At 34.1% G+C, this 12,188-nt stretch overlaps 1 protein-coding gene across 6 annotated transcripts in view; it reads right to left on the bottom strand.

Annotated features, from left to right (window-relative positions):
- Window positions 1-7,477: 7,477 nt before the first annotated feature.
- Window positions 7,478-12,188, bottom strand: part of LOC128989075 (uncharacterized) — an 84,403-nt gene continuing 79,692 nt past the window's right edge. For 5 of the 6 annotated variants that reach the window (XM_054410949.1, XM_054410934.1, XM_054410956.1 and 2 more), the window contains 2 exons: window positions 10,155-10,318; window positions 7,478-7,837 (listed from right to left, as the gene is read on the bottom strand). In XM_054410949.1, coding sequence (XP_054266924.1) covers window positions 7,748-7,837; window positions 10,155-10,318 — 254 coding nt within the window. In that variant the 3' untranslated portion in view covers window positions 7,478-7,747. The remainder of the gene's footprint in view (window positions 7,838-10,154; window positions 10,319-12,188) is intronic. The other variant, XM_054410966.1, reaches the window with a different exon arrangement.

Here is a 12,188-nt window from a genome sequence, read left to right as displayed (position 1 = left end):
AGTTATCTTTTGTCCGATATTTTTGATCTTGGTACTGTTTGATAGGAAATTAAAAATGCTAAAAATAAGTATACATGACATTTTTTCATAGAATTAGCCGTTTTCGAGTTATTTAAGCTAGAAAAATTCAAACGGCCGCCATTTTGAAATTTGCAATCGGAACCACTTTATTATTTTTTCTATTATAGGTCTTGTGTATGGTAACATGTTAACCAAGTTTCATAATCATCGAATAAAAAACTTCACAGATAAAAATATTTTTTATAAAAAACAAAATGGCGGATATCTGGGTAAATATGGATTTTCGGACATACCTTCCCATAAACTTTTTTGTTCCTTTTAGTGAGTAGAACCCACTGGCGAGGTTAACACGGTCAGTAGAAACTCACCCTGTATATATATATACATATATAAAAATTTGAACGAATGGTGTTTTTGGCCTCTGGGGACATTAAAATGAAAAAGTAAATCGGTCCTGGGCCTAAGTCTTACCATGAGACCTACGGTAATAGCTACTTCCCTATAGGGAAATTCGCTAAAATGCAACTTCTAAAAGTAAGACTATAAAAATAAGAATGAAAACCATTGACATTTTGATCGCAGAAAGATGAACAAGTAAAAAAAAACCTCTGATAAAACTGAACTTATCATGAACTACAGTAGTGAGTTAACCATAGTTATAGTGAGTTAGCCTATAGTACAGGACACTTGATAAAATATTACATGTTTTATAGACATGGGGTAGCTGAGTGATGTAATTTCTAATACATTTTTATCATTTGGGATTTTTGTAAATGATTGTACCTCGTGGCTAAACAAACAACTGATCTTGGTCAATAACAAAGCTACAAAGTGATCTCATTTAATTCTAAACTCATCTTTCATTTATATTTTTTGATTAAAATACGCACATAGGTGGTGTCCCTATCCATCGTAATTTGTCATGCCTCTAATGTAAAATCAGAATATTGAAACTCTCTTCCACCGAACCTGGAACTGGGATATGTTTGGTGAGTCGGTGGCTCAGTAGGTAGCGTCACAGACTTCGGGCCCAAGGCAGCGATGTCGTGGGTTCGGATCCTGGTCACTGCCACTAAAATGTATCAATACAGTTCACCTTCGTACTGTACCGGCTCACCCCTTGCTTTGCTACGTTCCACGCACAGACTGTCTATGTGTTTGCTGTCTATGTGGACAGGCAAACGCAAGGTTAAAAGAGGCCGCCAACCTCTTAAAAAAAAAAAAAAAAAACAGTTGTAGTCTAAAAACACTTATTTTTATTTCTGACAAAAAGGAATTAGTTCATTAATTTTAACGATTGTTTGAAAATATATCAATGTAACCATGCGCATGAGACAGTATTCCACCCTCCTAACTAATTACCTCTTGTACTGTTTTGCTTGCAAATAATATCAATGCGAAGAATCTTGTGCCATAGAAAACCACCCAAAATATTCTTTTGATCACCTCCTCGTACATTCCAGAACTGTGTCTGCTTGTCGTTCCAACCACCATGGCAAACACAACAAACAGTACCTAAGCAAAAACAGACAGTACTGTAGTGTATTTAATGTGGTATATTTAACTGTACTGTACTTAAGGTTATTTGTGAAGCGCATACTGTAGTTCATGTAAGGAGTTATTACTGTATCTGGGTAAACATGTAGTATATCGTTTTTTAAATGTTTTATTGGCCCTGATTCTTAATTTTCTAATCACTTAAGAAGCAAAGGTTCAAAAGTTTGTAATCTCGAGAAATAATAAATATTATTAACTACGGTATTGTTAAGTTTAACATTATGTGTTTACATTTTCTCAAAATGTTATTCTATCCTTTGATGAAAAATAACACAAGCACGGTCTTGAAAATATTTTAGGGGTAAGAAAGCTAACAACACTGGTAATTCTGGCATTTTAAAATTTGATTTAGAAAAAGCTTATTAAAATAATGTTTAGATACTTAGGTTTAAAAGAACATAAAAAAAATACTAAGTTATGAATGAACATGCAACAGCACATTTACTATTACGGTACCTGATTTCTATAAAATGTACTAATAAATTATTGGTATGGTTTTGATTCTTTTGTAAAAAACGGTGCTGTTGGAACTATGGGATTAAGTCCAATATAATATTTTTTGTTGTATATCCAGAAAAAAAAACAATGGGCTCTGACCTACTTTTAGAAAGCAGCCGCTGAGTGTACAAAGGAACACAGCTCGATACATTCTGTTCAGGTCGACGATGAGATCACAAAGACAACGATGACACCAGCGACACATCTCAATGCTCAAAAGTCGAACGTTTATCAACTTTGCGTTCTGATCTGCTTCAAGGTTTGGATTAGCTTTCCTGTAAATTAAAATACTTAACACAATTGTATTAACTACCATCTAGTCTGCTAGGGAGCTGTAACGAGTTAAAATTATATTTTTAGACTAACAGAGGAAATCTACAATAACAAATGTTTGTTATGGAATTTGGGTAAGCAAATAAGTTGTTTAAAATTAATATAGATATATATATATACTGTCTCAAAAATTAATTGGCCACCCAAATATTCCCATCAAACAAAGCTCTTTGAACCTCTCAGTCAGAAAGAGAACATGTTATTTAACTCTTATCATAGAATTTTTCATTTTGAGTGACCAACAGTGAACAAGGAAAGAGTAACTTAACCAACATATATATTCAAACTTAAGACATTTAAAAATCCCTTAAGGAACATCTAGTAAGCCTTTAGGAACACCATTCGTGTCTGACATTATCAGTCAAGAGTCAACTATAGTTTGGTTTAAATTACACCCAGTTTTAATTTGGTAAAAAAAGAACAAAAAAAAAAAGCGGGGCAAATAAATAAATATTTGATAATTCTGTTAAAATAGTACTGTAAATTAAACAGTGTTGTGATTGTATGCATGTGTTCTGTTTTAATTGTCCTGAATGGTTGTTGCTATGTTGCTTGCGCGGCATGACATTCTGCACTCAGCAAACCTTGCATCTTGCATGTTATCATGCTCCTACCGTCAACATCTACTTTCCGTTATATACAATCTGGGGTTAAAGGTAACATTTTACCCATGATATACAACATTGAGGCCATTAACATATTCTGTAACAAGAAGCTTAGAACACTGAGAAGCAAACGATGACTGACATACTTGTACTATCCTGTTCTTGAACATTGGGCTATTATTCTTAGTCAATAAAAAGGCTACATAAGGCATCTCCGACATAACCATTACAAGGCAATCCATTCTCTCCTTCATTCAACTCATCTTCATTCATACTTGGCTTAAAATACCTAGATTCGTATGGTCACCATTTCATAAGAAAGTATTAAAGTATTAAGGTATTGGGTCCCATCTTAATTAGTAATAATAATAATAACCACTGGCAGCCAGCGTCACTTTGTGACTTCAAAATCCGTGATTTTTAAAAATTGATTTACAATTTTCTATTGCTCTCTTCAAGGCATCTTAGAAAAATTACAAATACCGGTACTAATGAACATACTATGAAAATACAAAATCTTACTTAAGTAATTTTCTTTTATCAATTATCAATTATTTTAGATTGTGACACCACTATGTCCATATTTTAACCCAAATATGAGTGTAGGATGAGTGGCGCGATCTTGTAGTCTTGTTACTGACAAACAATACCCAATATGCAGGTCCGGATGACATAACTCCTGCTGCACTCAAGTTTTGTTCGGACAGCTTGGCCCCCCATCTCTCAATCCTCTTCACTTCCCTTCTTAGAAGAGGCATTTTCCCACGAAACCTGAAGCCTGGATTTCTGGTCCCTATTCACAAGAGTGGTGATGCAGATGACGTCAACAACTATAGGCCAATAGTTATTCAGTCCGCATTGGCAAAGTTATTTGAGAGTTTGGTTCTAGATGTTGTGGAGTTCACCTACAGGAGTTCAATCATCCCTCAACAACATGGCTTTCGTTCTGGCAAATCCACTGTCACCAACCTGATGGTATTCTCCAGCAATGTCCTCTCTGCTTTCTCTTTGGGTGAACAGACCGATTGTATATACCTAGACTTTACTAAGGCCTTTGACCGAGTGAACCATGCTATTCTCATTAAGAAATTGCATGCCTTTGGTATCACCGGCCCTCTTTTGGAATGGTTTGACAGCTACCTGTCGGGACGTACACTCAGAGTCAAGCTTTCATACAACATCTCCAAACCGATTCAGGTGACTTCTGGTGTACCACAGGGGTCACACTTGGGACCATTCTTGTTCAGCTTGTTTGTCAATGACGTTGGGGATTCGTTGGGCTGCGAGTATCTATTATTCGCAGACGACATCAAGATCTACAAGAAAGTGTCTTCTCTGCAAGATCAGCATGAACTCCAGGAAGCTCTTAATACCGTTGTCATGTGGTGCACCGATAACCTGATGGAACTTAATGCTGGAAAGTGTGTAGTTATGTCATTTGGAAGATGTCAGAACTTGCTTGTCTACGACTACACAATTCTAGGCACTCAGCTAAGGAGAGTGAATGGGGCTAGGGATCTTGGAGTGTTCATAACCCCTACTTTGGACCCAGGTGAACACATACAGAGAATATGCATGAAGGCCAATTCTGTACTGGGTTTAATTGCCCGTATTTCAAGGAGTGGTGCTTTCTCTACCAATACTTTGAAGATCTTGTATGTTTCCTTGGTGAGACCTATTCTCGAATATTGCTCCACTGTATGGTCTCCGTTCCAAGTTGGCCATATTAATTCCTTGGAAATGGTTCAAAAGCGCTTCCTTCGCCTGGTTGGTGTTCGAGCAGGGATTCGCTATACGGATGTAAATACTGATCATATTGCAGCTCAACTACAATTGCTGCCGCTCTTATCAAGACGAACTGCATTAGATCTGATTTTCCTGTACAAAATTGTCAACTACCTGGTGGAATGCCCCGAGATTCTTCAGATGTTGAACTTCCAGGTTCCTCAGAGTACACGGCTACAGAACGTTTTTGCCAAGCTGCACTACCCTACCTCATACATGTACCATAGTCCTGTACCTCGCCTGATGCGTCTCGGAAACAACTCCCATCTGGAGTTCTTCGGGGTTCGTCCTACTGCCTTTAGAAGAGATGCATTTTTGAGTGTTGTGAGCCTAGCGTGTAGTGAGTCAATGTAGTGTTGCACCTTGATATTTTTTTTTTTTTGAATTTTTATTTTTTTAATCATGACCATGCTTGGTCTAATTATACATCACCTCTCATTCATGTCGATCCTGTTATTGTGTTTGTCTTGGTCAGAGCTACTTATTACCATTGTATGCACTATTATTATTATTGTTATTATGTCTTGTTATTATATATCGTATGCATCTTGTGTCTCATTCTCAGTTATATCTCTTTGCTCGTTAACCATCTGTACTTTTACTTGCAATGCTAGCTTCTTTCTTTTTCGGTTTGTCCAGAGTCTGATTTTTACTCACTATTGTATGGCACTATTTATTAATATTATTACATGTCTTGTTATTATGATTTGTATGCATCTTGTTTCTCTTTCAGTATTATTATTATGCCTTTCGCACGTCACCTGATATCCTCTTGCATATCTTTTTGTAATGCTAGCTTCTTTTGTTCATAGTCCACCTGTTACTAATTTTGTATGTTCTATTCAGTAGTATTACTATCCTTATGCATCTTGTATTCACCTATTGTATTATTTAGTATTTGTTATTGCTTGTGGTATTATTTTGTATTTATTATTGCTTGTTATCTCCCGTATGTAATGGCATTATTGTACAATGGCTTCTGCCGTGAATAAACGAATTGAATTGAATTGAATTGAATATGCCTATAAAAAAATAAATATTTAGGCCTTAGGGGTCAATTTGCTAAATAAAAACAAAAAGCCAAAAAATTCTTTTTAATAAAATAGATTTAATTTTAATAGATAGGACTATAAACTAAAATGTAATTTAAAAATCTTTTAAAATTTGTTGTTTTGTCTTTGGTTTGAGTCAGGTTAAAAAAATTATAACATTTATTATAACATTAGAAACTAAAATGTGTGATGATCAATAACTGACAGATCAATAAGCTACTAACTGGTTTCAAAACCTTACCTTGCATTATTAGTTTCAGATTCCAAAGGAGTTTGAAGATCCATCAAGTAGTTGTTAATTATTTCAAACCTTACTTTGATGAGATACGCAAAGTTGATGAATAAACACTCGCACACAGCTGAGATCAAGTTATCCCACATAAGCACCACCATCCAAGCTACGGAGGTGACGGTAGAGTCGGGTGTGCTGATGTCAGTATACATGTAATACAACACAGCAGGCATACTGCCCAACAGCAAGCCACTTACGATCCACTCGGAGATACAACAAGTGACGGTCTTCTCCGAGTGTTGCAGCAGGGCTCTGATGAAGTAATCCATATCGTTCAGTTTCTTTATAAAAGCGGGTATACTAGATGAGAAAAATAAGGCAAAAAATATCGTACAAAAGCTCATCATGGATACGACCATTCGGTTAATAATTTTGAGAGCGATTTTCTGAAACATAAAAGGAGTCATGACCGTGATGGTTTGAGTGGAGTTGGGGTAGGAACTGGAGGGAAAGGCACAGAAGAAGCAAGGAACTTCAGACCCAAACACGTAAAACGGGAATGTAACACCGTGAGCGAATATTACCAAACTGGTCAGAACAGTGAAGAGAAATGCATAGTGGCTCGGTAAGGCCTTAGTCTCTCCGTTGATTGTCTCGATAGTGTATGGGAAAATACCAAAGAACTTGGATGTTCTATAGACATTTTTAATGGATGAAAATATATCACACAGTTGTGGCATTTTATGTGTGAAAGCTAGGATGAAACCAATCAATTACCAGAGTAGATTGAGGTAGCGTATTTAAAGCACTCATTACCAATGTTGTTAAATCGTTTCCACTGATATTGTAGACAAATGATAACCCCTTTTGATTGGTTTTATTTAGTCCATTGTTAATGACTTTGCACTTTCTTAGTTTTATACAAATAAAGTTTGATTGGGATGAAAATTTATTTAATCACTAATAAAATTAAATTAGGGAAAACATTTAAAAATAAATTACCACCATTGCCACAGCAAATCTGCAGTGCACTGCAGACCAAACACATTTCTTTGTTCTTTTGTAACAGTGTACTTTTTCTACATAAGAAAAATATAAGAATTTTAGATGTACACTTTTTAAGGATTTTCTCAAACGGGAAACAAATTATTACTGTAGGTTTCATAGTAAGACCTAGATCTGGGACCAATTTTCTTTTTTGTTTTGATGTTCTTAGAGGCAAAAAAAAACTACTCTCTTCGTTCTGTCTGAGATGTTACTTAATTATAAAGAGAATGTATGTAAATTAAATGTTAACAGTTTTTTTGTTTCTAACTTTTTAACTAATAATTATATTCCATCAAATTAATTATATTCACTTTGGTTTGTTGTGAGGAAATAAAAAAACTTAAAAGTCAAAATCAAAACAATTGTCTTTATTTTATACAATTAAATAATCTTTATACCTCATAAGTCTTTACACATTAAGCATTTTCAAAATAATAATAATACAGCAATAAAATAGCTGAGTAACAAAGCAATATTCATTGAACAGTAATATATCATAAGCTGAAAGATCAAGATGGTTGAAGTTGATAAATTGTGTACCCATGAAAAAATAACTATCTAATAATAATGGAAGCTGTGTGTAACAAATTGTAAATCATAGAATGTTAAGAACAAGTTCACCAAAGAGCGGGAAATTCATCTGGCATTGTGGTAAACTTGTTGCACAGAGGACAAACGCTTTTCTCCTTCAGCCACATACGAAGGCACTGAAACAGAAAGTAACACTCTATTAGAGAATCACAAGAAACACTGTGCAGCCGTGACTCTCTGCCTTGCATCACAATGTTCAAAATAACTTACAGAGTTCATATGGACAAAGAGTGAAATACCCCCGCCGCAGCAAACCTGCCGTCTAAGCGAATTTCCATTTGGCCGAATTGATTTTCAATTGATCTATTTAAATAACATTAGGTTTAACGAGTACCTAGGTTTGCTGCTACAAGGAAACTAATAAAGTAGTGTGTTTTTAGTAAAATATTGATAGCTTACTATAAAATAAATAAATTTGCCAAGTTTGATCAAAATATATCCATAAACAAGCAAACTACAACATTTTACAATATTCTCCATAAGAATAACATGGGAATTTTAAATTTACCATTTTTTTAGTTTTCTCCGTAACCAATAATCGTACAAAAACACTTTGATATACTGAATTGTTTGTTTTTTTAAGCTCTTTAAGAAGGTTTGGAGAAAAATTGGGAAATTTTGTGTTTTGAGGGTAAGGAGTGAGAAAAACCAATTTTTACCCCATAAAACCCCCCATAAAACCCTGTTCCCATGGTCCGATCATGCTGGATCGCGAACTCATTCAAGTTTATCCCGCCTTACACCTACAAACCAAATTTCATCAAAAACGGATAAAAATTACTCAAGTTATCGTGTTCACGGACACATATATATATATATATACATCTATATATATATATACCTATATATATATATATATACATATATAAAAATTTGAACGAATGGTGTTTTTGGCCTCTGGGGACATTAAAATGAAAAAGTAAATCGGTCCCGGGCCTAAGTCTTACCATGAGACCTACGGTAATAGCTACTTCCCTATAGGGAAATTCGCTAAAATCAAATCAGCCATTTATTGGTTATTTCAATCAGTTATCTATAGTTATTTACTGATTTAATAAATAAGAAACCGACAACATAAAATTTGTCATGGTAAAATCTGACAACAAACAGTTGAAAAAAGTACAAATTTAAGTAACACAAAAACATGTATTGTGACTTATAATAAAACACTAGAAGCTTAGCAATGCATTAAAAAAACCTACAAAAACATTTCTACCAAACAACAAACTTTAACTCACTACTTAGAACTTTTACTAACCTATGATGTATTATTTTTAGTTATTACGAATAAAGATGGTTTTAATTTAATCACTACAATCAATTTAACAGCAGATTGCAAGCTATATATTTAATTTTAACCAAATTCTATGTAAACTAAAGCATAATGATTCGCTCGAGGCTCATTAAACAAATAATTAATAGAGTAAGCTAGTCTAATTAATTACTTAAAAAAGTTAGTATAGAATAAAATAAACTGTATCAGCAATCTAACAAAACTTTCTCCTTTAGCTTGTTAACACCCTTATCATTGGTTAGCAGTGGAAGTAACTATGTTATTTGATAGGTTACTACAATGATCCTGGCTAATGAAACAGCTGATCTTAGTCAGTTACAGAGCTACACAGATCATATCACATTCACACATACTTGGGTTCAAATACGCACCTAGGTGGTGGCGTGTCCATCACAATTATGATTGATATTTTATGGGGTGAATCACAAAAGTTGCAATAACTGTTAAACAACCATTTTAATAGCCATGGGGGTTGTGCCATTTAGTGTAGAGTTAAAATGCCATAATATGCAAAATTTTAATTAAAATAAATCAAGACGTTTCTTTGAATATCAGAATTTTTTTCTTATGGAGTTTTATGGGAAAATCACACTAGTTGCAATAACTTTAGAACAGTAATTTTTACAGCAATGCAGGTTACACAGGTTTGTTTATAGTTAAAAAGACATACTAAGTTTTAATCAACATTTTGTGAGCAATTTTGTAAACTAATTTTCAAGTTTTTTTAATGGCTTTTTATGGGAAAACCACCGTTGAAAGTTAAAATTTCCCAAAGAACAAAAAGTACCATACGCCTGGAGATATAATGGAGAAGTACCTACATAGCAAATTACATCAAAATCTGACCACTGGTGTAGTTTTTAGATCTGTACACATCCACACTCACAAACAGACACACACAGAGACAATTTTTTCTAGAAGTGTTTTTTTTTTTTTTTTTGGGGAATTCAAGGGGACCTGAAACGGATATACCCACCCAAAACTCTAAAATCTGAACAAAAACAATCAATTCTCCATTCACTATGTACAGAAGGAGAAACTAAAGTCAACTAATTAATGAAATGTGGTAGACTGAAGTGTAGACTAAAACATACATGGATTTGGAAGAGCAATGTTGAATGTGAGACTATTTGACTCACCTTTGTGTGAAACTCATGACTGCAATCAACTTTAGTGCGGTCAATCCCCATAGGCTCGAGACATATGGTACATTCGTCGTGTTGCAGGTTTAACCATGATTTGGTTTCCTGCGGTTTTACCGAACCCCAAGCCTTATCGGAAAACTTGACAAGACCCATTGTCGCTGAAACACGACCAATCAAATGGCATAAACGCATCTAAACACCAAAATATATTTTATCTTTGACTACTAAGAGTTAATTTGCATGCATAGTTCTTTAATAGAAAAGCAAAGGTAATATCAATTTTAGATGAAAAAAACAATTAAATATATTGGATCAGAAAATAGGAAGGACAACCATTTCAAGGGAAACAATGAAAAACGCGTTAGCGTTAAACCACATAGGACTCCTTAGATTTTCCAATAGCTTTCTAGGAGCCAAATTTTCAATTATTGTTTCTAGCAGCACCTTATATAAAAATGACCAAACCAAAAATGATAACTGTGATATTGAAGTATTAAGATTTTTTTATAGTTATTGGCATGTTTCTGTCTGGGGCTTATAGCTTTAAACCTTCCTTACTGTAATAATGTTCAATATAGTTAGCTTTTAAATACAGTAGACTTCCTCTTATCCGGACTCCTCGGGACTGAGGCCAGTCCGGATAACGGGTTTTCCGGTTAAACCGACGTCCCCAAAAACTCATAAAACGGACTGTTTACTGTGATATTCGACTTAAATTTAGGAGAGCATTGTATTTAGACACGTGATCACTGGTCTCAAATCTCTCCCACGAGAACAGTCGTTTCAGTACTGCCCACTTCCTGCCGATCTAGTCCGGTTAAACCAATGTGCTGATAAAAATTGTCCGGTTAAACAGATGTCATTTCCGCCGAGTGTAGTCCGGTTAAAAGGTATCCGGATAAGAGAGAGTCTACTGTAATTTATTAACAATTTAATTTGCTATGGGTACTTTTCTAGTTTTTTTTAAAGTAGGCCTATTAAAGATGTCAAAAAAATGTAACTCTTTTTTAATTTTCAAGAGGGAGTTTAATTATTTGTGATACTATCATGAACAACTTTTTAGTTTTTATTAATACTTTTTCAATTTTTTATCAACATTGCTCTTGATATACAATTTTGTGTGTATATAAAAATAAATTACAGTACATTAATAAATCTATTGTTAAATAAATAGGATTGCTCAGCAAATTACATTTTTTTTTTCATTGTACAGTATTGATTTATCTTTGAAACTATTAGACCATTAATACGTTTTTATGGTAAATATTTTAACATCATTACTCCAACGTTACGATAACAATCACAAAAGCAGACCAAATTACATTGAACAACACCATTAAGATTCCAACAAGACCTTGATAAAAGAAAACAAGTTGCACCTGCTTTCATTATTTCTTTTAACTTTAGAACAAGACTGACTACAAATCAAAGTGTAAAGTTTAAAAAATTAAATAGTAAAAATAATAAAGAATTATAGAAAAATGAACAAAATTGAAATTTACAAATTTCAAGATTCATCCAGACACCAAAAGACACTATTATAATAACGTTTAATTGATTGCCTAGGCAGAGAAATCACAAAATGTTTACTTTTAGCTTACCACAGCTAGTTTTGTGTGATATCTGGTTTCCATGGCAACACAACTTTTGTTATTCCCCCCAAAAAACTATTAAATATGTTTATGAACATTATAAAATAAAAATAAATAAATAAAAAATAGCTAGGCTTTTAAGTCGGATATTGGGCCTGCAGCGGTCAGACGAGTAACGCTAGTAAGTTGGCACCAATGGGTTAAAGGGAGACTGTCCTTTTTTTAGGACGTTAGGATCTAGCCGGAAACCGTTTTATACATTACTTTAGGCTAGGCCTTGAGCGTTGCGGCATTATCAAATAGACAATGAACTGTAAAGGATTTGGCAACACAATTAATTAAACTAGTTTAACTTTGTATACTTAGTTATATACTAATCAACAGCTGCCAATCATTTTAGCTACATCAAAAGTCAAAGATTGCAAACAACAACCCT

This window comes from Macrosteles quadrilineatus, unplaced genomic scaffold (genome assembly GCF_028750875.1).
Source record: "Macrosteles quadrilineatus isolate MER2022 unplaced genomic scaffold, UCM_ALF_1.0 Scaffold_1__1_contigs__length_201487025, whole genome shotgun sequence".
NCBI lineage: Eukaryota > Metazoa > Arthropoda > Insecta > Hemiptera > Cicadellidae > Macrosteles > Macrosteles quadrilineatus.
The sequence above is the reverse complement of the archived record's forward strand: the minus strand, read 5'-3'. Positions and strand labels throughout refer to the sequence as shown.